We start from the raw sequence: 25815 nt of genomic DNA on the forward strand, positions 1-25815 counted from the left end.
AAAGCCTACCTGGATGCAACCTTGTCTAACATGCTCTAGGTGATCCTGCTGAGCAGGGGGGTTGGACTAGATGATCTCCAGAGGTCCGTTCCAACCTTACCCATTCTGTGATTCTGTGATCTTGCCTGATCAGTACATGGAACCTGATAGCAAAAGACAGCAGAGACAGCACCTTGAGCTCAGTGTCCAATCCTACAGCCCAGTCCAGGCCCTCAGTGCCATTTTTTGGCATTCAGTTCTTATCTTTTATCCAGATCTGAACAGCAGCAGAGCTGGTCAGAGAGCAAAAGAAGCAAGCTCTTCCCTCAGCTCAGACATTAATGTGATACTCCTCTCCCCAGTCCAAGAAATTTTTCTTTTCTTTTCTTTTCTTTTCTTTTCTTTTCTTTTCTTTTCTTTTCTTTTCTTTTCTTTTCTTTTCTTTTCTCTTCTCTTCTCTTCTCTTCTCTTCTCTTCTCTTCTGTTCTCTTCTCTTCTCTTCTCTTCTCTTCTGTAGAAAAACACAGAGTTCATCCCCACCAATCCCATGAGGTCTTTGGCCTGCTGCATTTCTATCTCACATCTCTCATGGGCTCAGTGACCAGTTCCTGGAAGACATTGCCTACATCAACCAGCAAAGCAAGGAGTAGACACTTAGGTGTGCTAGGGGGAGGCATCCTTGGAGATGCCTTCCCTCAGACAAAGAATATCACCAACACCAAATCAGATTACCCACGCATTTATCTGGCTGAGTCTTGACCCCCCTTCCAATGATGGAGACCCCCATACCTGTCTGGGGGCCTCTTCTTATGCTGTATTAACCTTACAGTTAAACCCTTTTCCTAATATCCAAGTGGAAGGTCCCAAGGTTGTCACAAACTGGAGGGTTGTTGCACCTTATTTTGACACCTGGTGCTACCAAGAAGAGTTTATCTCCATCACCTTTGTAGCAAACCTTCCAGAAGTTGAAGGATGCTATTAGATCCTCCCTTAGCTTCCCCTTCTCCGAACTAAACCAATCATGCTCCCTCTACGTTTCCACATGGGTCCTGTGTGCCAGGCCCCTGGTTACATTGGTAGTCTCTGCTGGGAGATGGTACTCCAGCCACATACTTTGATCTCTATCACTCATGGCAGCCCCTGAGTACTTACACTCTCAAGTACTAAAATCAGAGATGTTTTGTAGATCTTCACCTCCAATTTCTCCTACCCTTCCTGAACCATTCAGAGGAGATAGGACACAAAATTAGACACACTAGTTCAAATGCTTGGGGTCAAACATGGGAACCACATCACTGAGCAGAACAGTGTTTTGCTTTGTGGATCAGCTTTTGACATCAGTCCATTTTATGCAGAGCCATTGACTTGCCCTGTGCCAAGAGATTTGTCTGGTGCTACCACAACTGGTCACTGCCATCTCTGGACTCCTGGGAACAGAGGGGTTCACCTACTTGTGTTTATGTAGGAACGATGCAATCAGGTTTGGAAAAATAGACCTACTACACCAGCAAGCTGACGCACAATGTGTGTGGAACTTTCCATTAGAAACATGTGTATCCTTCTAAAATAATTAGCCTATTAGTTCAGGAAGGGACGAGAAATTACTTACAAATGACTCCTATACAAACACTCTGTCCCTGCTCCCCACCTGTGCCTGCTTGGCTCTTCCCCTCTCTCCCACCCACCTCCCCCTTCCTCACTCTCTGCCAATTCATGAAGACTGGGAAGAGAGAGTCCTGGTTGTTTCCAAGGTGGGAATCCAGTTAACCACCTCTTGAGCCCATCTGTGTCCCATGCTAAGTTTGGAGGCATGCAGGCAGTTCCCAAATAGAGGCCAGGGATGCTGGCAAGCCACTGCAGCAGGTCAGCATGGAGAGAAGGTCCCACAGGAGATGTGTGGCTGATTGAAGTCCAGAAAGGAGACAGCAATTGGGAGCTGAGTGCCAGACACAGACCTCAACAAGGATGATATTTTTTTAAAAAAAAAGCAACTTCTCTAAAAAATGTTGAAATCTTCTACTGCTTTGGAAGCAGTTCCTGTGCTTCCAAACACACTGTCTGTGTCACTTCCCTGGAAGAGCTGTCTAGAAGCAAAGGCAAAGTTTTTCTGCTGTCCTTTTCTCCAGCACCTTTAGACCAGCTGAGAGTCAGCACTATTTGCCTTCCTCCCCACCACTGGGGAATGTGTGAGCTGGATGGGCTGAGTAAAAATGACCTAATGCAGAGCAAAATCAGAAAATGAGCAATGCGATGGTCATAACAATGCTTCCCAAATGAGTTCACTGCACCCAGGGGACTGTAACCACTGTTGGATTTCCTGTCCTGGCAGCGGCTCAGCTGGGCTCAGTTTATTTCCTTGACAGACAGCATCTGAGTCTGACTCAATACTGTTTTTATTTTTACTTCAGAAGTATTTTATTTTCTCCTTCTTTGCTCTCCCGGATTTTTGTAAAAGAGCAACATCGCTAATGCTGGCCAGAGAGCTCGGTAGCACTTGCTGTTACAGCCTCAGTTCGAGGCTGCCTCCAAAGGGAAAGCGTTTTTGCTGCTCGTCCGGGTAGGACGAAATCCTGCAAAGGACCACGTCGAGCCTTGTGCCCACCAGTCGTGCTGCAGAGACTCCCCGCGGCTCCGCGATGCAGCAGTTCAGCTGCAGAGCCCAGGATGGGCCCCAGGATCACTGAGTGGCGTTCAGAAGGACCCAAGCGCTCAAACGCCTCTCGGCAACACCCCCCCCCAGCCCTTTATCAAATGCAGCAGAAGCAAAAGTGCCCAAACACACCCCAAACCGACACCAATATTTGCAGCGCTGCCGGGCAGGCTATCGAAGGATGGATGTTCCTGCAGCAGGGTTCTGGCCAGCTTCTCGGGATCTCAATTACCCAAACAAGAGTGCGGCATGCCCCTGAGAGCCTAAATAATTTGCTGCATGTGATTAAATGCCTTGCATAGAAAGTCAGCTGTTTCACCGTGGCAGGGGAATTCTTCTGTCTGCAGCTCAATAGCTAGCTGCTGAGTTATGTTTAGTCTACGATTATAAAGTAGCCTTGTTTCTATTCTGAGAATATTTGTCTAATCAGGGGTCCAAAAATTATCTTGCTCAGTAGAAAGCTATGGATTTTTTGGATGGATTTTTACTCCATGCCGGGTGCCTTGAAAAAGCCTAATAATCCTGTTTGAGCAAGGGGGCTGGACTAGATGATCTCCAGGAGGCCCTTCCAACCTCAACGGTTCTGCAATTCCATGAGAAAAGCTGCAAATTGCTGGAGGATCGGGGGGAAGGGGGCATGGTGCACATTTGTATGAAAGCCAAAACGTTTTACTCATTTTGCAAGACTGAAGGAAAGGTTGTACATTCACAGCCGCCAGCCAGCTCCGAAACGAGGGCAGCTGGCCCTGGATGCAACAGCAGCGCTGCGTGGCCATGGATGCTGCGGCCACGTCTTTGCGTGCAGGTGAGACCCGACGTTGGACCGGCAGCGGACACCCATGCCGGATGTTAGCTTCTTCCAACAGGTCCAAGAGGTGCTCAGTAACTTTAACTGTATTTTAACGTAGCTGTAACGTCATGTATGATTTTGGAAATCACAGGTGATGCCAGCACCTATCTCCAGCGGCTTCCTTAGGAAGCTGATGAACTATAGGGCTGAGGGACCCCTTCTGCACTCGAAGGGCCAAGGCCCCTGTCACCTGGGCAGGTACCACTGCTTTATTGACCTCTCCAGTTCCTCTCAGGTTAAGCCTAACCTCTTGATCCCCGATGAGGGGAAACCTTGATGTTAAAATTCTGACACTGGGGCATTTGTGCTGGCAATCTTAACCTTTTCTCCCAGTTATGGGATTTGGGCTTTTTTATTATTATATTATTAATTTTTGTGCCTAACAAAGCATTCCTCACTTTCTGATGGTTATTACCATTTTCCCACTTAAATTCTTTCCCCTAGGTACTTCGCCTCATGGCTGCTTTCAGCCCTGTTGAGCTTTGGCCTGCAAACGCGCCGAGGGGCACCTGCACCTCTGCGGACTTTACCCTGTTTGCACAGGACAGACGCAACGGAGTTGTAAACCGCAGCCGCTAATTTTTAGCCCAGAGATAAATCGCTCATAGTTGCTGCGATAAGGCCTGCTGGAGCATCCCCCTGCTTCAGCAGGCGCCCGTTCCTGCGGCTGGAAATCACCCTCAACGGCTCAGCGGTGGTCGCAGCCAGCCACCCGCGCAGGCACCGGGCTCGGGGACGGAGCAGCTTCCCTGGGACACGCCGCGGCTCGCGCCCTCGCCGCCACCACCCTTCAAGCCCTCCTGCTGCCATGGCTGCAGCGGCTCGGACATAGGTAGTGGCTTTTTCTCTGCGAAACGCCGCTTTTCCCTCTGCAGGGCCGTCCCCGGGCCCCCGCGAGTTTAGCGTTCCCGCCGCAGGAACCGTCCCACTGCGTTTCGGCCGCCGCCGGTTTCCCACGTCCTTCGCTCACAGGCCATGAGCAGTCTTCCAGAATATCGCACAGCTCCTCTTCTCGGCACAGAGGGGGCTTTGGTGGCACCGCAGGGGTCATGCCAAGGCCCGTGCTGCCACCAGGTGCCCGCGGGCAAGCGGAGGGCATCGGCAGGACTGGGAGATCACGACGAACGTGCCGGGTGCTTCCACTCCCAGCCGGGCTGTGCTTCCCACCTCCAGCCCGGCCTCTCCTGGGAATCAGGGCACCTTCCAAGCACACAGCGGCAATGTTTGCAGAATGACTCAGACCAACTTGAACTGCTGCTAATAAATTCTATTATAGCAATAACTAAATTTTGATCGTTAATACCGGGCCATTTCCGTTTTCTCCAGGGAGCACCCCTGAGTCACTGTTTTTCTGTCTTTTACACGCACTGGCGCATCTGTTCTGTGCAGGGACCGTCTCCGCAGGCAGGTCGGCGGCGTTTATTCAAAGGCACGCACCAGATTCCTGCACCTCATGTCTCGAAGCAGTCCTTGCTGCATTCCCTCCTGGCTGGTTCAGGTAGTTCAAGTGCCAGACGCAAGCCAGGATTCTGGCTAGAAACAACTTGCATGAGGGTTGGATGCTGTTAGAAGTCATCACCCACAGCCCCAAGAGGTGATGCCAAATCCAGAGTTCAGGACAAGAGAAGGTAACGTGGTTGTGACCATGAACCATCAGTCTCCTGCCCCCCGCAAAGCCCCGAGAGCCAACGGGGACCCACAGTGCACTAAGTCCAGGGACACAGAGAACTGGGATGCTGATGAAGCAATAACTATTTTTTCAGTGTAGATGGCTTGTGACTAAGCAAGGGGTAGCCGAGAGCACGCACGCGACGGAAAGAGGGGGAAAGGGCAGCAGGTTGACTTTGCACTGAGGCCAGGTGTCAAGAGAAACCCTCTGGGCAGGGAAGGCTGAAGGCTTCCTGGCTGGTAACACCAGGAAGCATCTCCGTTGCATTTCCACCATCACTAAGCGAGCAGCATTGCCTAGAGCCACGCTGAGAAAAAGATGCAGGGCCCAGGCTCTGCTCTGGAGGACCAAGACTTAGTTCACCCACAGTGCTCAGCAGGTGCTGCGGGCACTGATGTTCCTCCAGGCAGACTCCTAGCACGCTGCCATGCCTGCAGGACACCCAACCCAGCCATGTGCCACCCCAAGGCTCCTCAGGACCCTCCATGCAGGGAGGTCTGGCTCAGAGCAGGCTATCAGCTCCACAGGAGAAGTAGGGAGCAGTGTGGTCGCTGAGGCTGCGAGACCGATGTTGAGCCCTATCCTGGGTGGGGGTCAGGGCCCCTTCCCCATGCCAGGAAGGAGGTCAGGGCAGTGTCCAACTGCCTGGTTGTACCCGGGACAGGCTGGGTTTTCCAGCCCCGTGGCACTACCTGGGGATGTTGCTGCCGAGCTGAATTTGCAGGGCTGGATGCACAGCAGGCACTAGCATGGGAGCATGAAGTTGAATTTGGAGCCCACATCCTGCCAGCTCCCACAGAGAAAGACTTTCTTGGCTTCCAGCACCCTCAAGCAGGACCACTAAAGCTCCTGGGGGGAACTGGGCTCCCTGCACCAAGTCCTTGGCCATTATAGGACATGTGCCGGGGGCTCAAAACAGCTAGGCACTGGGAGCCCTGGCACTGCTGCTCCAGGGAGAAGCACCTCTGCCCAGGCTGCAGGGACCTGGGGACTCAAACACAAGCCCAGGAGCCACCTGGGCCTGCAAAGGACTGGGGCAGCTACACTCGCAGGGAGGCTGCGTTGGCCGCGGCTGGCCCAAGCAGCTCCTGGGTCCGCAGCTTGGGTGCCAACCCCAGAGAAACCCCCAAGGGGTCCCATCAGCTCTGCTTCAGTTTCCCCACTTGGCCACCACCCTCTGGTGCTTTAGGGGTGGGAGGGAGGGAAACACAGCCAGTTCCCCAAAGGAGACCATGTGTGACAGCCTTTCCCCATCAGCCATGGCTCTGGGCTTACTATGGTGGTCCACAGCCAGTGCACGGGGACAAGGATGCTCCTGGACGCAGGCGGCAGAGCCCAGGGAAAGACCTGAAACATTGCAACTACCGAACACGACATGAACAGCCTTTACCAAGACAACGCAGAAGAACATACTGATTAAACCCACAGCACTTCCTCTGCCAGGGAAGCCACAGCCCTGCTAAGCCATGCAGCCAGCAGAACTCAAAACAGCAGTGTTGGGTTTTTTAATGCTTCTTTCCTTGATTCAGTTTTGATCTGTCCCCAGGGGGACTCTGAACTACACAGCTCCCTTCTGTTTCTAGGCATTTCCACATTCAGAGGTTTATGCCCTGCTGTGTTTAAATGCTTTCCGCAGGAACAGGCCTGGGAGTCTAGTTATGGGGCAAGCTTTCCATGCAGCTCCAGCTCCAGCTGGGCCTGGCCTTGGCCCTCAGCCTCGGAGTAGCCTCGGAGGCTACTTCACCACAGAACCAAGCTCTGGAATTCATGGCACCAGCTTTTCCCACCTTTAGCTATGCAATGGCATAATGCTACACTACTCAGCGAAGCAGGCGAAGCCCAGCTCTGCCAGTGGCGAGTTGCCTGGAGAAACATACCACCAAGAACAGGCAGGTACAAGAAATTATATTCTCCTTTTATTTACCTATGACCATGACAATGTATTTTTGCTAGCTGCAGAGATGCTTTTGCACTGTAAACTCGGCACCTGGACGCAGACAGTCTGTCCAGCTCTGCCAGGTTCAGCAATAACCCACGTTTCTCAAAACACAATATTGTTATCCAGAGTAGTGAGAGCGTCTGATTCACAGAGCTGCTTGTCTACACCATCAAACCCTCTGTCGTCAGGGAATGATATATACACCCAGGCTCCCCCAGCGGCCCGCTGCTAGGGAACACGCCGTTGGTCAGATAAAACCAGCAAACTTAGAAAATTTTGTACGCACTCTTAAAAGAGAAGGCAGCTGTTCCACTGGAGAACTCCGCCGAGACACACACAAATATTGCACTTGTAATTTCAGAACAGGAAAGGACACAAGGATTTCCTATTACACAGCAATGCGTCCAGCTGTAGGAGGTCAATAAATAAACCAGGAGGTGAGGGATGGGAGCAGGAAGCAGTTTGATTGCACACCTTCAATGCAGGAATGAACCAGCTTTTGCTGCTCCCAGGGGTGACTCGCCACAAGCGAAGGAAGCGCCGGGCTCCAGTGAGATAGCTGCAACGGGGGAGCATAGGAGCCAAGCCAGCAAGGCTCTTGCCGGCACGGGAAGCACAGCAGCATCGGTGATGTGGGACTGGTCCAGTTCAGAAGTTCTTATGTCCAGGGAAGATGTTCACGGTGGTGCTGTTTTCCCCTTGCCGGAGCCCTGCACAAAAATCCTCCTCCTCCTCACTGAGTCGGGATCACTCATCGCCTTCTAGGAGCATTCACAGCTCAGGCATGTGCTTCACAGTAGTCTCATGGGAGCTTCCCTCCTGGCTAAAATCCATGCCAGAGTCACCTCAAAGGCGTCGTACCAGCAATGGTGAGATGGGGGCAAAAGAGCAGTACCAGACTGCTTGGCTTGTTGGTCCCCTTGGCCTCATGCTCAGTGCCTTCGCCTGCCTCACGCCCGGCTGCTGCAGGAGTATGGCTTGGGGGCATGAACGCCAGCAGGAAGGCAAGCTCCCACCATCCCCCAGGAAGGCCACCACCACCTGATTTCATGTAAACACACAGTTCCCACTCTGCCCCGAGAGAGTCCTTCGGTCTACAGTGGGGAGCTGGCTTTCTTCTGGTTAATTATGTCTAAGTACAAATCAGAGCGGAGGAAGCGGGGGTAGGAGTCCTTCTCCATGAGCCCATAAATTCTCTTCTGAGCGAGGTCAAAGCAGCTGCGGGTGATGTTCTGCAGGTTCTCCTTGGTGTGCTCCCGCGTGTAGGAGTCCAAGTTCACCTGCAGGCAACAGAAACCAGCCCCGGTGAGCGGCTCCATGAGCAGCCACCGAGGCACGCGCATCCTCCCTGCAGCCAACTACATATCACAGGTACTTGCTAGCACAGCCCTGATGAAAAATAGATTTGGGGAGAAATTCTTTAAAAAAGCAAGCATGAGCTACAGACAGCAGTCCCACCTCGCAGGTGCTGAGCTTGCACTCTGCAGAGCCGCTACACCAACCCATGCCATGCCAGCACCTTCGTCTATCAAGGAGAGCTTGCCAGGGAGCTCCAGCTCCTGCTTGCAGCAACAGGAGATGCCAGCAAAGGCACCGCAAGGCTTGGCCAGCCCAACACATTCTCAGCAACATGTGTGCGCACCACCAGCCCGTTCAGTATACAGGCATCATGCAAACTCAGCATGATACAAGAGACCAACGTTCTTGCTGTGCCCCCCAAGCCCCAAAGGACCCCATGGCAGCTAAGGCCCGGCAGCTGTCCTTACCTCCTTGCACGACTGGATAGCGATGTACTCTGCAAAGATCTTCTTGGCTTTGGACACCATCTTGGACTGCGATTTGATCTTCTTGTACTCTTCACACGCCAGCCAGAACTCCAGGTTCTCCTCACTGAATTCAGTGCGCAGGAAGGCCCTGAAGGCTGCTAGCCCATCTGCGGGGACACAGATGTCTCTACTCTTGGCTCACAGGCAGGGAACAGTCTCAGCCAAGCCACCCTGGAAAGCTGCAACCTAAAATACCTCCTCTCCCTGTACCTTCCCCTAAAAGTTCCTCATCAGCCCATGGCTGACCTTGGCTCCTCAAGGCAACATGGATGCAGGAAAAGAGCAGCCTCATCTCTAGCCCTGTTGTTCCCTCAAAACACTGGACAGGATTAAGATAGGAAAACCCAGCTTCATTCATGCCCACGTCCAGATATTCCCCTAGTGGAAAACAGAAGAGGAAGAAGGTGGTAAACGCTTACATTTGTGAAGCAGCAGTTTCTCTAGAGACTCCCCCCACTTGAGAGCTTCCTCCGGAGTTGGCCTGCAAGGGAAGGGGTTCACGTTGGCATGGCAAAACAGCAAAAGCCACTCGTGGCAGAAGAAAACAACATTCGCTGCCTGCTGCTAGACAGCACCAGCTGCTGCAAAACTGAAACATCTCCACCACGCAAAGCATTGCCATCCACCCCAGCCGGGCTGGCCCCAACTTGGACGCTAGCACTAGCGTTTCCAGGGCAGCTGCAGGCTGCAAAGCCAGGCTCAGCGCCCGCTACAACCCACAAGCAGCACCGTGCTGCCTCTCCTGGAAGGGACCCTCTGCCTTCACACTGGCAAGAAGAAAACCGAATATAAAGAGGGCTCTGTGAGCAGCTGAGCCATTTAGGGCATCTGAGCAAGAAGCAGGAAAATCCTGAGCAATGCCTAAGAGCTGAGCCAGAAATAAAGTGCCTGGGCCAAGCTGGACAGACCCAGGAACCGTACGCAGAGCCCGGGGCCACACATCAGGCCCAGCCCCGCCGAGGACCCGCCATCACATGCAGCCTCCCTGCCCCAAGCGAGAGCTCCCCATCTGGCGAGCGGAGGGCCACGAGGGTCACAAGACGTGGGGACTCCGACCACAAGTGCTTCAGGCGTCCCGTTTAAGCTGCCGAGTGCCGTTAGGGGAGGGTTTGTCTCCGTCTGCTGGAGCATCTCCAGAGCAGAAGATGTTTTTCAAACCATCCTATAGCGAGTTGAGGGTTTTACGTATAGGTGTCGGGGGAAAGCAGCCACGAAGGAAATTTCCAGCTCAAACTAACCTCTTCTCGAAAGCTGTGCTGCCTCCCAGACGCAAGGCACCGGGCAGCAAGCCTCCCACCCACTTCTAGAAAAACCATTCGGAGCACAACTGCTTAAAAAAACTCCTCCAGAGAGGAGAGCCGTGACCCACAGCCTCCCGGAGCCCCGGCCGGAGCAGCAGGGCAACCCCAGCCTCTTCCCTCCAGCCAGGAGGCGACGCTCGGCATGGCCGGGGCACCGGGCAGCCCGCCGGCCCCAGCAACTCATGCCTCCCGCTCGCGCTACCTACTTGAGTGACTTGAGCACTTTGTCCAGCTTGCCACTCGGGTTGGCTCCCGGAGACTCGTTCCGCCGCCGGAAAATCCCCAGGCGGTTCTTCATGTCTTTGGCTCTAGGGAGAAGAGCGAGGTTTAGGAGCTAGGCGCGGGGCAGCGCTGGGTGCCGCGGAGAGGGCACCATGGCACCTCTGATGCCACGGGGCTCGCACCCAAGGAGCAGCCGCCAGCCCGGACCCACACAACTTTAGTGGGTGCGGGCAGAATGCACAGGCAAGACCGGAGGTGTCCTGCTCGCGTTGGCCCTCCGGCGCCCGCCGGCTCGCCCCCGACACCTACTCCTTCATGGTGTGCCGGCGCTGCAAGCTCCCGTTGTGCGGCCGCTGCACGCCCAGCAGCATCTCCGAGTGAAACTCCAGCGGCTGCGGCTTAGAAAGGTCCCGGAAAAAGGGCATAGCGGCTTACGTCCGGTGCCGGCAGCCCGGGCCGCGGCACCACGCAGGGGCCTCGCAGCCCGCGGAGCGGCTCCCCGGAGCAACCAGCCCAGCCAGATGCTCGGGCGCTCTGACGCCGGCTCTGTGCCGTGCTCCTGCTCCGGGCTGGCGAGTCCGGAAGTGGGAGGGCTCAGCCCAGAGGAGCTTTAAATGCTCCGTGGCGTGAAAGAGGCATGTGTGAGTAAGGGCTGTGTCAGCGCCTGGCCGCGGCCCCGCGCCCAGCCTGCAGCTATTTATGATGGCTCCACGGGCTGGTCGTTGCTGGGGTAACCCAAGGAAAGGTGGAAAAATCAGCACCGAGGGAGGATAGTGGGGCCTTTCAACAGATGGAAGCGAGGGGGGGAGTGAAAACCACAGCAGGGATTTACGAGCACTACTTACAGAGCCCAGGCGGCCTCAGGAACACCAGTGAAGCAGGGGTTAAGCGCTGCGCTCGGACCCCCCGCTCGGCACCCCTGAGTGACACGGCTCCGGGTCAGAGCCCGGCATCACCCCACAGGCAGGGAGCTCTTTGCAACGGGGCGTTTGCCCAGGGCGGTCGCCCTGCCCAGCTAGGAGGGCGCTGGGGGCTTGCACACCTCGGACCTCCCAGCACCACGACCCCACCTGAGCCCCGAGCCCAGGCTCAGCCGATGCCGCCGCACGCCGGTCACGCAGGCGGACTCACGCCCGGCCACAGGGCTCGCGGTTCCCGCAGCCATGAGTGAGCACCCAGGAGAAGCGGGCAAGCGCAGCAGGAGAGCGTCGAGCAGGACCCCGCTTTGCCCCCGCCCAGGTGCTAACAGGCAGCGCAAAGGCTTTCGAGCGGCCAAGCCGGCACTGCACGGGAGGCAGCGGAGATTGCGGGCGTGCGGAAGGGCGCGGACGATGCTGTCCCCTCGTGGCTCAGCTCCTGCATGACACTGTGGCATGGAAGTGGCACAGGGGACACGCACCGGACCGTGGTAGTGGCACACCTTAGGCCACAGCGAAGGCCAGCAGTGGCACCGGGGCAGACAGGGTCCTCGGGGTGCCATGGCTGGACACTCCTTGGGTCCGCGAAGCTGCATGTGCCCCAGGGCTCATGGAGGAGCCCCCTTTGCCCATCACATGAGCCCAGCCAGCCCATGCCCGCTCCAGACTGTGCCCAGGGCCAGCTGAGACAGTGCCCAGCATGGGGAGGACTCAAGATGAAGGGGTCCCCCATGCTGAGTGACGATGTCCGGAGTCACAGGTCTCTCTAGTCTCAGGAAACGGAGATAAAACACAATAACCCACCAGGAAAACAGTCGCAACAACTGCCAGCTCAATCCTGCAAGGCACCGAGCACACTGGTGCTGGGCCAGTGGCAGGCTTGGGCGCGCAGGTAGCTGCCAGCCCCGTTGCTTGCCGCGGCCTCCGGCGCCCGCGGGAGGCGGCTGCCGAGCTTCGCCTCCTCGCATCCCGCAGGCTGCGGCCCCTCGCCGCCGCAGGGCGGCACGTCCCGCTGGCTGCCAGCTGCCAACTGTCAGCCCAACGCCGAACGCAGGAGAAGAGCATCCAGAACAAGGAGCCTCCCTCCACCAGCACCATCTGCCTGCCGTTAGTGCGCCGGCGGGAACGCCACCATCCGAGGGAGAGCCACGGCGCGGGACGCCGCCGATCCCACGCGTCTCCGACCCGCAATTTGAGCAGCGTTCCCAATTTAGTGAGGCAGCTGCTGCAGCCTGGGCCCTCCCGTGGCTTTAAAAGCAGAGAAAAGCCCTTGTGCATGTGCAGGGGAACGCGAGAGTCAGCACACGTGGGCCAGATATTTAGTTAGTCCTCTGCAAAACACCCAACGCGCTGCGGCGTGCGACGCTACAGCGCACAAAGCTCGGGAGCGCGCAGGTGAACACGGCTCGCGGACAGATCTGCTGTGCCTAAAATGCAACATCTGAAAAAGTTTCCCAACTCGCAGCAAGCGAGACACCGCTCTCCTACAGCTCCTCTCGCCTGCAATTGCAAATAAATAACGAGCAGCGCTTAACGGGGCTGCGTTAGCAGCCAGCACGCGCGCCTGTCAGCTAGCTGCAGCATGAAACACCTCGGTAAAAACACCACGGTGCAAGAAGCTGCTGCTTCTTTTGTTGCTTCTTTGGAGTCACAGGTCTGAAGTGATCTGCCCCCCACCCCGGGCACGGCTGCATCCTGCCCGGGATGCTTCAAAGCCAGCGCGCCCCGTCCCCCGCAAACCGCGGCGCCCTTCAGCGCGCGGCGAGCGCACCCTACCTTTCCAGGTATTTCTCGGAAAAGTCCACCATGGCGTGGTACATGGGGATGCGCCCGGGGCGGGGGGCGAGTGGCGGCCGGAGGCGCAGCGCCGGTGCCAGCAGCGGAGCCGAGCGCCTGCAGCAGCCACTCGCGCAGTAAATAGTCCTCGCGGAGGGACCGCGAGCAGGTCGCGCAGCCAATAGCCGGGGCCGGGCGACGCCGAGCCGCTCCCCAGCGCATCCCCCGCTGTCTCAAGGTGAGGGGAAAAAAAAAAGAAAGAAAAAAAAACTCTCCACAGCCGCCTCCGACCCCCCAAAGCGGGACCAGGCTGGAGCCTCCCTCCTTGCCGGAGCTGCGGCAGGGCCCGGGCTGCGGGAAGCACGTGGTGGCCGGGGGGGGGGGCTGTCCCCACTGCATATGGGAAAGGATTAATTTTAATTTCGAGAGTCGGGCGAAGGAATAATGAAAAGAGCTAAAAATACCCAGCCGCAGCGGTTGCGGGGGCCTCGCAGGGCAACAGTGCCACTCGCTGGCAGCCCGCGAGCACGGCGAAACGCCGCCGCCGAGCCAGCGCGCTTCCCGGCCGCCCGCTCGCTCGCTCCGTGAGCTTGGCACCCCCGGCACATCTGCAAACACGTGGCATCGCGCCGGCTGCTCCGAGCCTCGTGCGGAGAGCGAAGGCTCGCCCCCACATGCCGCCGTAACCTCGGCGCCTGCTCGGCTCTCACTGCCTGAAAAGCAGAAGCCGTTCGCTCCCAAACACCACCCCGTAAAATAGCACCCGCAGGTGCTGCCGTCCCCACTGAACTGCACCTGCGGCTGCAAGGAACAGAGCCCACGGCGCCCTCGTCCCTGCTAGCGCCCACCTTGGAATAGCCTTTCCTGGGCGGCAGCCCCCAGCGAGCGGCGGAGGGTGCTCCCAGAGCCGAAGGGACCCCAGTGACGGCCATCGCCGCTGCTCCCTTCCTTGCAAAGCTTTGGGAAAAAAGAGACCCAAGGGCTGCCGGGACGCGACGCTTTGCTCCCAAAGCACAGGGAGCTGGTGCAGCCAAGCTGTGTCGGGCGCTGGCCGATGCCACCACGGCGGGACACTTACAGGCTCTTGCTCCGCTTCTTGCGGGAGGTCTCGTCCCCTTCATCACAGCTGCACTCAGCGTCGGCTCCGCTCAGCTGCAGGGGAAAGAGAAGACCAGTGGGCATCGTCGCGGGCGCCCGCGTGGCAACCGTGGCCCCACGTGCCGCACCAGCATCTCCTAGAGCCACGACGGGTGCATGGCTCCTTCCCCAGCACCCTGGTCGGTCGCACCAGCCCTGCGGTGAGGGATGAATTTCGGTCACGTCTCCATAGGGGAGCCCCACGCTCCGGAGCACTCCCAGCACTCCCTCTTCCTCGGGAGCCCCCGCCCCGGAGATCCGGGCACCCCTCCAGTTCCAGACCCCAGCGGCGTCCCCTCCTCCGGGGAGGGCACCTGCGTCGCCCCGTTCCTGGTGCGGGAAGAGGCCGCCGAACGCTCCCGGCGCTGCCAGGGGATCCCTCCCCCCGGCTCTCCCAGCCTGCGGAGCGCCGCCTCCGAGCAGAGCCAGGCCGGGCGGCCGCAGCTGCTCCAGGCTCCCCAGCAGCCGGAGCGGTGCCCAGGCAGGGCGCGCAGGCACCCACGGTCCGACCCGGTACCGTCGGGGCTGCCCACGCGAGACCTATCGGAGCAGGGCCGCCCCCGAGCCCTGGGAGCACCGGGGGGCTCCTCGCCCGCCCGCGAACCAGCCCCACGGCTCGGCGGAGGGGCCGTGAGGTGGCATCGGGGCAGCCTCCGAGCCACCAGGCCCCAGGCCGGGCCCGGGCGCCCCTCAGCCCAGGCGCTGCCGCGCGAGGCCGGAAGGCGCTGGCGTCCCGCCGGGCCCCGCACCGCCGGGCGCTTTCCAGGCTCGCCGGCCCGCGGCCCCGCCGTGGGAACCCGCCGCGCGGCCCAGCACCGCCGGCCTCGAGCCTTTCGACGCTTCCTTCCATTCTGCGCTGGGGTTTCCGGAGTTTATCGGCCCCGAACAATGCGATCCCGGCGAACCGCCTTCCCGGCCCGGGCAGGGCCCTGGCAAGCGAGCGGGCCGGGGGCGACGCGTCGCCCGAGGCCATTTCCGGCTATTGTGGGAGCGGCTCCGCTCGCTCGCGGGGACAAAAGGCAGCCGGTGGGCTAAGCTTAGCCCGAGACACCGCAGCGCTCCCAGCCACGGCGGCCTCTTCAGACAACCACCTCCGACCCCCGGCGGCGGCGGGGAAGGAGGGCAGCGGCGAGGCGCACGGCGCGCCAGGGTTAAAAAGGGCTGGCGGAGCAAGCGAAGCCCCCTCCGAAACGCCGTGGGGGAAGAAAAAAGCACCTCGACGGGCGCGGTGGCCCTGCCACCAAGGCCGCTGGGTGCTGTAGTCCCGCAGGTACCCGCCGGGCTCGGCGGCGGGCTGGCACTGCCGCTAGAGGCGATGCGCAGGGGAAGCCGTACATCGGCGTCCTGCCTGCTCCAGAAACCTCTCAGCCTTTCGTTGAAAATAATAAAAAGCACTGAAAGTCCCTCCGAAAGTCCCACCGGGGCCAGGGAACCCCAGCAGAGGGACCTGCGGGGCCCAGGCGTCCCCACAGTGCACCTCTGGGCTCGGACACGCGCGCAGCCCCTTCGCGGCGCTGCTCTCCCGGGGGCCGCAGAGCTCCTCGTGCCGCCGGCCCGCGCACAGCCACTGCTAGGGAGGGAGCTGCAAAGGGAGCCGGGGGGCCGCGAAGGGAGAGGAGCAGCTCTGCCCGGCATATTTTGGAGCAGGGTTTCCATCCGTGCGGGAGGACCCGAGCGGTGAATGCGTCCCCGCGGACGGCAAGCGTGCAGCGCGGCTCGGCAGGCCGGAGGAGAAACGCCAGCGCTCGGGCTCCTGCTCCAGCTTCCCAAGGCACGAGACAACCCGGCCACCCCGCAGGGCCGGCACAGGTTGGCCCTGCAGAGTCGCCTTCCGCGCATGCAGCACCTCGGAGCAGCGTCTCGGGCCAAGGGATCAAACAGAAGCGGCTGCTTTAGCAGCAAACGCCTCCGGGTCCTCCGGGGACGGAGCCGCCAGGCTCCTGCCCTGCTCCCCAGGCAGGGTGCGAGCTGAGCTGCCGCCGTGGCAGGCGCAAGATCAGCCCCTGGCTGCTCGCGGGCCGCATGCAGAGCGGCGCTGCAAACCCTCTTCCCCTCCTCAGGGCGGGCAGCCCTGGCTCTCCAGGAGGCTCTCAACTGCGAGCCAAAACGGGACGCCCCGCCAGGCACCCCCACCGCCGCATCCACGCCAGGCAGGGCGAGCGGGAGGGAGCAGCTCGCTGATCCAACAGCGATGGGCGCTGCCGCCGAGCCAGGCCCTGCTCGGTAGGATCTGGGAGGTGACTGACCCCCCGCCTCTCCCCTCCAGCTTCACGACTGCTGGCACCAGCCCCAAAGAGGGTTTGGGCAGCCCTTCCGCGCAGAAGCCCCATCTGCCTGGCCTGTGCGCCTCCGCGGGCCCTCTCCAGCCGGCCGGCGGCTCTGAGCCTCAGCGGCGCTCCAAGAGACAGCGCCGCTCCAGGGGACAGCACCGCAGGCGCCTGGCGTGGAGAGGGTTAACCCTCGACGGTGCCGCTTCGCGGCGCTCTGCCCCAGCACCTCTGCCTGCCAAGGAGCCAGCTGCGCTGCAGCGGCGTGCGACGCGGCCCCGCGCCGCACAGCGCAGCCCCGAGCCGCGCAGTGCCCACGGCTGCTGGCAGAAAACCAGCCAGCGTGAGCCTGATGAGGCAGAGCAGGGTGCTGGGCCAGCATCACAGGGAGGCAGGGAACCGCTCGCAGCCCCCAGAGCAGGGCTTCACCCGAGCGAGAACGGGGCAAACCACGCTTATCACGCGCTATCTTTGCCAACAGCAGGTCGCTTCTTGTATTTCAGGAGCACAAGGTTCCAGCAAGCTCTGCTCCAGCAGCAGCCCAGGGAGCAGAGCAGAGGATCTGGGAGCCTCCCAGACCACCAGGCTCTTGCACTGGGATGGCCCCATGCGCTGTGTGGTCCCCCGTGTCCTGGCACTGCTCTGCCGGGTGTCCAAACAGTCGTTCCTCCGACAGGAGCTTCCTCCTGCTTGATGGAGTCAGAAATTGCTGCCTACCTCATCCTTTTTCTCAGGTGGGCTTTCACAAGGATCAAAGCCCTGAAATAGGCTGGTGGGGACAGAAAGCTGCCCCACGGCCCGGCCTCCCCGAGCACACTGGGGACCCCAGGCTCCTGCCCCCCAGAGACTCTCTAGAGCCTGACGTTTCCCTGTCCCCAACACTGCAATCAGCTCTTGCTACGCGTGCAAACACCCGGGGTGCACCTGGCCGCAGGAAACAGAGGTAGCAGCCCACCAGGCCATGAGACCCCGTGGGACAGAAGCACTGTGTCTAGGGGTGCTGCTGGGAGATGCCAAGCCACAGCACCACTGTGCGTGCCCTGGGCAAACTGGCCTGAGGTCCTAAGCGTCCCCCAGAGCCAGCTGCTGGCAGCAGTGGGAGCCTGCAAGCCCCGTTATCAGGGGCCGCAGGCACCAGCCCTGCTGCCACAGGAGGGCAGGGGCTAGCATCCTCAGCATGGCATGGCCAGGCTTGTCACCCAGCCAGGAAGGCAGACAAGACCTAAGTGCCTTAACAGAGCTGTGGTTCACCCTGTTCCATCTCTCCCTGGCAGCAGATTTTGGCTCTGGGCCGTAACCCAGAGGAGCATCACAGCGTGGAGGCTGCGAAGAGCAGAGCACCATCTTCAGCACAAACAACTGCCGTGGCAGTGGAGAGATGGCCACAGCCCACCCCCTTGGCCTCCTTCCCACCGTCAGCAGCAACCCCTGATGCTCCACCATCCCTACAGCCCCACGGCAGCCAGCACGTGGCTCACGTACCTTCCTGTGCCCCGAAAAAAGCAGGGTGAGCTGGTGGATGGAGCCGCCGTTCTTGGTGAGCTCCTTCTTGAGGGTCCTGGGGGACGGCAGGGCCCAGTGGCCCTTGGCGCCCTGGCTGTCCGAGCAGTTGAGGGTGGTGTCGGAGGTGAAGCAGTGGCCCTTGGCCTCCTGCAGCAGGCTGCCCTCGCTGTGGGTCCGGCGCCTCAGGGAGCTCTGCACACTCAACGTGTAGACCGGCTGACAGCCTGATGTCTCAATCATGCTGCTGCGCTTTGCCTCGTTCCTCTCCAGGTAGGGCTCATCGCTGTCCTCCTCCTCCTCCTCATCCTCTTCCTCCTCATCATCTTCTTCCTCCTCCTCACCGTCCGTGACGCCGTCTCCTGGGCTTCCAGCGCTCTGGCTGAAGGTGCTGTCGAGCCGCAGCTCGGGGATGACGAAGGCTGGTATGGAGCTGTGCCGCTCATCTACCCTCTGGGCAGCCAGCAGCAGCTTTTCAGCAGGGAGAGGCACCTGCACAGCCCCCAGAGCCTCCTTGGACTCAGCTGGAGCTGGTGCCTCTGTGGCTGGAGGAGCATCGCCCACCACAAGCTTCCCCTCCTCCGCGTGCATCTGCCCCGGCTTCTCAGCGTCCGTCTCCAGCATCTGCTGAGAAGCAAGAGGAGAGAAGAGAAAAAAGGATGAGTCTGAGAACGTCTCACATCTCTTGCTGGCCACGTGCCAAGGAGCCTCTCCAGCTCCTGATGTCCTGACCCTAATTCACACGTGCCTAAAGGTGCCTGCGGTGCTCCTGGGCCACGGCAGCTCTGGCGGCGCTGAGCCCACCACTGCTGGGCGGGAGGCATGACACCCATCGCCCCCAGGGCACCGGTGCAGCTCCCCGGCCCACAAAGCACTGACCTCTGCTGCTAGCAGCAGGCGAGTGGGTTGGGGACCAACCACGAGGGCCCCGTGGAGCCCCGTGGCACCCAGCGAAGGCGGGCAGCGCCACGGGCGAGCGGCTTTGGAGGAAATCCAGGCAGCAGAAGGTGGCTCGGCACAGCGGCGCAGCCACGCAGCAAGTGCAGCCGGGCTTGGCCGCAGCCGGCAGCCCGAGGAAGAGCCGGTATCTCCGTTCTTACCCTGGCTGACTCCCTAGTGCCCCTGGGAGCTGCTGCGGGGGCTCAGCCCCACGGAGATCCTCTCCGCCCCGGCTGGGGTGCCAGACGTTGGCAGGGCAGGCTGCGGAGGAGCCAAGCAGGCAGGGAAAACCAGAAACACCCGTCCGGCAGCTCCCGCTCCGCGTTAGCGAAACACAGAAGGGAAGTGTCTGCCGATTGCCCAAGGCTCGGCCGGCCTCGGCAGCGGCACCCAAGGCCCCAGCCTCCCTGGCCAGCGCCCCGGGGCTCCCCGCAGCCATCCCGCTCCCGGGGTCCTGCAAAGCCACAGTGTTTTGCACTGGCCACCTTCAGGATTTGCAGCCTCAGGCCTCCCAGCGAAAAATGTCACTTTATCCCCAAATACCATCCAAGTACTGTCAAGAGCCTGATGGAAACCAGCCTGTGATGGCTGCGGTAACGCCACCACACCAGCCTGCTGTACAAACCCACATTTCTTCAGCTTCAGAAGGAGACACGGCCCTGTAAGTTGGCCCACCCAACTCGCCCATGCCTGCCAGAGCCCTGCCAAAGCCGCCCTGTGTCCCCCAGGTGGGAAGAGAGGCACTGAGGACCTGTTGGAGGTAGCTGTCCCCATAATGGTCACAGTTAGTGACAGCAAAGCCCTGGGAGCCAGCACTGCCCGCCCCAAGGAATCAGCAGCAGCTTCCTTCTCCCCCTGGAGACAGCAAACTCACTGCTAAACACTTCTTCCCCCTGCAGAGCCAGTTCACATGTATTATAATCTACCACTGGCTTACACAGGAATTATAAACGTATTTCACGCTTCCCTAACTGCTGTCGTTCCCAGCAAATACCCCAGCGGTGTCCAGGCTTGGACACCAGCCACCCTGCGCAGAGGGGATGCTGCAGATGAGCCTTTGCACCCAGAAGCTCCCCCAGACCCACGCCTGAGCTACCAGGCCCCACGCGTCCCAAAAGTAGGGCAAATTTCCAAAAAGCTGCTTGCGTTCAGCTGCCAAGGCCAGCCAGAGAGACATCTCCTGCACCGTGACCACCGCAACCAGCCGTAAGCATCACCTCAACTTCTGCCCAGCAAGTCTGAAGATTAAAATCTCTGTGTCCACATAGCAACGGGCCTTTTCTGGGCCGATGACCAGGGAGCAACATCCAGAGCCTGCCGTGGCCTCAGTTCCGCCTGCGATGTCGTCCCAGTTCCCACCACCTCTGGCTTTGGTGAGGCACAACACGAATGTTTGGCAGCATAGCCCCCATCCCTGAAGCTCTTTCACTCCCCCAGTAATTTCTTGTGAATAAAGTACGCTTCCAGACTTGCCGTGCAATGACGCAATTTGCACCAGTGTGTGTTTTATTGATTCTATTTATGTGTTATTTATCTCGTAGTCATTGTCAGCATTATTTCATGAAATAATAATAGGAAAAACCGACATAGCTTCCAGTTGCCTCCCTGCAATGCCCTTGCCTCTCCCTGACAGCTGCCTATCTGTCCAGTCCTTCTGCTTAACATTGTTGGTTGCCCACATCAGATAAGGCCCACGAAGGAAATGAACAGGCTCCTTTAAAACGAGAGACATTTTTGGATTAAATTAAATCCCTGCGCTAATTCAATCAGAGAACCTGCTGCTCTTCAGTAGCACGGAGGATATGAGCAGGAGCCTCAGCACCAAGCAAGGTTTCCATCTCAGGCTTAAAACATTGCCAGGGCTGTGAAATCCCATCCTCGCAGGAAAGGCTGTGGCCCTAAACTTCATCTGCTGGTGGACAGGGAATAGCGAAGAGAAACAGCAGTAACATGGTCACGGCTGGCTAACAAGCCCGGAGCATAGCTGGAGGCATTGGGGATTGTCATGAAGCCAAAGGCGACCTTGCTTGGAAAGCTGCCTGGAGGTGCAGTATCCTGCTCTCAGCTGCCCTGGGGAGGTGCCCCTGGAGCATCCCCTAGCTGTGACCCACCACCAGAGCAGCCCAAAGCCGAGGATCAGGATCTCAAGTCACTCCAACTGGGTGTCCCCTCTCTACAGCACCTGTTCTGGCTCTCTCTCTCCTGACCCATAAGCTCTAGAGGCTTTCCTGCATCATCCATGGAGGTAAATACACATCTCCAAGTGGCTAAGGCTGCACACCCCAAGAAGGGAAAGAGAAAGTAGAAGAAAAGCTGCCTCCAAGCCCCAGCATGGCTTTCATGAGTAGTTTTAGGGAAGCAGGATATGTGCTGTGAGATCAGCACAAGTGCAGGGAGCTCCAGACTTGCTCCCATGTCTTTGCCTCCCTCTGAAGTCTCCAAGCATCTGCTCAGAGGACAGAAATACTGCTGTAGGGTCTCAGCGGTGACCCTCAGGGGTGGGTGTGCAAGGGGAGCTGCAGGGTGTACTCCACTCCTGAAGAGATGCTTTCACAGCTACCATGGTCTTCATTGCACTCTGAGCCTTCTCCAGCTGGCCATGCAGAGGAGCTGGGAAGGCTAGTGAGTCAATCCAAGCCTGATTTAGCCCCATTTGCCTCAGTGGAGTCCATCTGGCTTTTTGCTTGAAGGTATGAGAGCAGGATGATGCTCTCTCCCAGCCTGGCACTGGCCCCAAGATTTTGCCCTGACTCTGCACATCCTCCTGGTTCAAGCTCCCTCTCGCTTCGGGGAAGGCATCATTCACTGCATCAGAGGCTCTCCTGAAACCAAGGCAGGGGAGAACTACTGCAAATCCTCTGCTCTTTGGTCTGTAATTTGATCAATTTTCTCTGGTTGTTGCTGCTCTGACGCCAGCAGAGCATATTTTAGTAAACAAACATGGGTTTGTTAGTGCAGCCTTAATTTCTCCAGCATTTCTTTACATGATGTGCCCTTTCTGGTGGCCCACAGCCTGGGACTTCCAGCTGGGAAAACGCTGGCCACAGCCACAGAACAGCTGTAACAGAAGCCAGCACTGGCCTTCCCCCAAGTGACCAGCTCTCACATGCTATTGCAAGTGCCACAGCATTTGACAGGCCCCTTAAATCCACGGCTCTAGGAGGTCAGGGATTATTTCAGGATTATTTGGGGCTCTCAGCATCTGATTTCAAAAACTACAGTCATAACAGTCCTGTTCGCAGAGATACTGTTGCTCAAGTATAGCTTGGACACAAGAAAACTACATTCAATCTTTTCTGGCTTCTGATGTGGATGCTCAGGCTTTACAGCTCTGATTTTTCCTCTTGCAAAAATACCGGTGAAGAGAAGACTAAATACGCTTAGAAGAATCGCGGCACCCTGCACTCAAGGGACTCTTCAGCCAAAATCAGGAATTCCGGAAAGCAGTAAAATCCCTGCAGATAACACACCATTGGATATCGGAGCCAAGCGCAAGAGCAAAGGATGCGCTGCACAGACTGCACGCTTGCCTGCTGAGGTGAGCAGGAGTTGGAAAGATGACAAGCCCTAGAGCCAGCTTCGGCACACGAGACCCAGCTCCCTTCAACACCAGGCGCTCGCAGAAGGACATGCTGCCCCAGCTCCTGGCCAGGTGCTCTGCAACGAGCCTCAGCCTGCTCTCCTGGGACGGCTGCTCATCACAGAGCCTCCTCAGCGCCGCGGCAGGAAGGCAGAGGCTGGAGTTAATGACTCTCCTGAGATATTGCTAGAGAAGCTGCTCTCATTTGCCATCCTCAGACTGAACTTGATAGCCGAGGCCAGCCACAGCCATCATTAGTCACGTAGAGGAACCTCGCCAGCTCCTGCTCCTCTCAGATCTACCTTTGCTCAAGGATGCTCCCTCCTCACCCACTCCAAAAAGGGGTTAGCTGCATGGGAACGAGACTGAGTCCTCTCCAGGGGGAATCTGGGGAGGACACGGTGAGCAGATGAGGACAGAGAGAGGCTCTGGCAGCGCTGCACTAGTACGATGGGCATATCCTTCCCCGTGCAGACAGCACTTCAGCAGGATGCCAAGAAAAGAGAGTGTATGGCACTCAGGGAAACACCAGGGCTTCCAAAGCACACATTTCCCAGAGTGGGAGAGGAAAAAAAATCCTACTTTAGGTTTGTTTGCTTGTTTTTTTTTAACATGGGCCAAACCACGCCCAGATCCACTGAACCAGAAACCTCTAAACAGCCCCATGAAATGCTGCCACACCAACGGAAGACGGGCACGTTACAACTTAACAAGTGACTGCTAGAAACGGATTAAAGAGATGACAACAGAAAGCAGTGTCTAACGCACACCATGGGGTCAAGAGAAAGAGAACAAAGCCAGAAAGTCAAAGCGGAACTATGGAAACTTGAGAAAATTTTCATTTGAGTCATTTTGAAACTGCTCACGAGTGGCATCACCCTTGGGCAGCTCTGCTCCTCTCCATCCTCGTGCTGCAGCCCAACGGGGGCTGCCCAGGGCCCAGCACACCAGTGCTGGCCCAGCAGCACCATAGCTCCCACCAGCGCTCAAGGCAAAGGGCTCAACCCAAGGAATTCGCTCCGACGCAGTTGGAGAAGGCTGGATGGAGGCCAAGGTCCCACTGCGCAGCTGGGCTTCATACCAGCTCCCTGCTTCATTACCGAACTGATGAATAATTGATAACGAGCAATTAGCACAACAGCAAAAGCAAGCCCTGACGGATAACCCTACAGAGCAGGATCCAACGCGAGGCTGTTGCAGGGCGGGCGAGGGGGGACACGCACACACCGATGGCGGTGCGACCCGCCGCGCCTGAAACCTCGCGGAGCCCTGGAAGGAGACAAAGTCCTGGGCAGGAGGAAATGATCCCACATCAGCAGCCTGCGATAACCCTGTTATTACTGTCGTCCCCAACGGATTGCTCTGGAAACCCGGCTTCGGCAGGGTATTGCCCGGCCCCCCTCCACTTCCCGAAGCAACACCACCGTCCGCAAGGGAACGGGAAACAGGCGCTTGCGTTCAATAGAGGGCAACAGCTTTCCTGCAGCCAGTGCCCAGGCCAAACGGCAACAGTGAGCCCGGGAAGGACAGCGCGGGTGACGTGCCGCCCCGCAGCAGGGTCTCAGCATGTCCCCGACGGCCGACGGCTTACTCGCCCCCCGCCTTGCCCATTTTGGCTTTTTCACCCTTTGGGTTTAACTCTCCCTCTCTGGCCAAGCCCTGTACAGCCAGAATTTGCAAGGCAACATCAAACAGCCCCCGGCACTACCAGCATCCCGAGCTGCTCGCTACTGACCCTCCGAAAAGAGCCCGAGGGCTTGCCGAGCCGGACGGGACTCTCCAGCAGGGATCCACATCAAGCCCAGCGCTGCAGACGGCGATGGGCGCCGGCGAGTCGAACGGACCTCGGCTCTCCCGACCGCTCCGTGCCGCCCCCTCGACGTCCCGACCCGCTGCCGGATCCTGCCGCTCCGAATTTCCCAGGAAACGCGTACGGGAACGGGCCGCGCAGTTGAACCCCAGCGGTGGAGGCCGAGCGAGCGGCGGGTCGGCCGGCGCCGTGCCCTCCGCGCACGCCCGCCTCCGCGGCCCGGGGGACGCTAGCGCGGCAGCCAGCCGCCGCTTCGGCCGTTATTAATGTCCGCGTCGAGCGGTAGCTGTAGGCGCCCCAGCCTCTCCCCAGACACGGCTCCCTCGCGCCCGTCTGTCTATTTACAGCTCTGCTCGCGTCCCCTGGAGGCTCCGTTACCTGCTGATGGAAGAGGGCGACCGCTCAGCCTCGAGGAAGATCTACGCATCGCCTGGGAGCCCCTTGCGGCTGCTTTCCCAGCTCCCCGTCTCCCGGCCAGCGCTGCCCCTGAGCAACGTCGAGCCAGCAGAGCAATTTCAGTGGCTCTTACTAAATGAAACCCTGCTGCGAGGTTGGTTTTTTTCCTCCCCCCCCCCACCCAAACTACTTCCTTGCGCACACGGCGTTTTGCACCCACCTCTGTGCTACGGTCCTGGACCAGCAGCTCTAGCCAAACAAGCGTGGACAGGATTTAAAGGGAGAAAAAAAAAAAACACGCAAGGGGAAGGAAGGAGCATATCCCGTCACCCGCAGCGGGGCAGCCGGGCTCGGAGGAGCGTGCCGAGCGGAGGGGCTGCAATCAGGGCACGGGCAGAGCAGGTCCTACAGTGCTCCCCACTCCAGCCTGGCCTGACCCCAAGGGAAAACCCGACTCCTTCCCCCATGCAGGTGAGCCCCGCGGTCACAGCTTGGATGGGGAGAGGCCAGGAGCTTCCGCGAAGCCCCAGCATGTCCCCCGTGCACCCCAGACACAGGCTGCCAACGCTGCAGAGCTCTGCTTGGAGAGGGGGGCGCGCAGGCGGCTCTGCTCACAAAAACCCTCCGGTCACTCGTCCCCAGGGCAGCAGAGAGACACCGATGCAGAGCGCGCGCCCCGTCCCCCACAGCCCGAGCTCAGCCCTGCTTGGGCCCTCTGCCCCAGCTGGCCGCAAGGGACGATGCTGGTGCTCAGCCCACGGCACCTTTCCTTGCCGGGGTGGCAGCAGGGACGTAGCGCTGATTTGGGGTGGGGGGTGGTCTCCCTGCAGCGTTATCTGCCAGGAAAGCGGCATGCGAAAGGGGCAGAGCACTGCTCCCGCGTGCAGGACGGTTACATCAGGAGCCCGCGCGCCGACGCATTTAGATGTTGCAGAGCCAATGCAATCTTTTTTCTTTTTTCTTTTTTGTTGGCCCCCTCCGTTCCAGGAAACCACCACCTTGCAGAGGAGGATCTGGCAAGGAGGCTCTGCCTGGGACCAACACCGAGAGCAAACCC

The 25815-nt window shown here is 58.9% G+C and overlaps 1 protein-coding gene across 6 annotated transcripts in view; it reads right to left on the reverse strand.

Annotated features, from left to right (window-relative positions):
• Nucleotides 1-7042: 7042 nt before the first annotated feature.
• Nucleotides 7043-25815, reverse strand: part of RGS3 (regulator of G protein signaling 3) — a 71998-nt gene continuing 53225 nt past the window's right edge. For 2 of the 6 annotated variants that reach the window (XM_062591322.1, XM_062591323.1), the window contains 6 exons: nt 18016-18660; nt 14208-14281; nt 10421-10522; nt 9333-9394; nt 8854-9020; nt 7043-8367 (listed from right to left, as the gene is read on the reverse strand). In XM_062591322.1, coding sequence (XP_062447306.1) covers nt 8182-8367; nt 8854-9020; nt 9333-9394; nt 10421-10522; nt 14208-14281; nt 18016-18660 — 1236 coding nt within the window. In that variant the 3' untranslated portion in view covers nt 7043-8181. Of the gene's footprint in view, nt 8368-8853; nt 9021-9332; nt 9395-10420; nt 10523-10745; nt 13116-13977; nt 14087-14207; nt 14282-14580; nt 14995-18015; nt 18661-25815 lie in introns of those variants that run through there. The other 4 variants (XM_062591325.1, XM_062591324.1, XM_062591327.1 and 1 more) reach the window with 4 other exon arrangements.

This window comes from Rhea pennata, chromosome 18 (genome assembly GCF_028389875.1).
Source record: "Rhea pennata isolate bPtePen1 chromosome 18, bPtePen1.pri, whole genome shotgun sequence".
Taxonomy (NCBI): domain Eukaryota; kingdom Metazoa; phylum Chordata; class Aves; order Rheiformes; family Rheidae; genus Rhea; species Rhea pennata.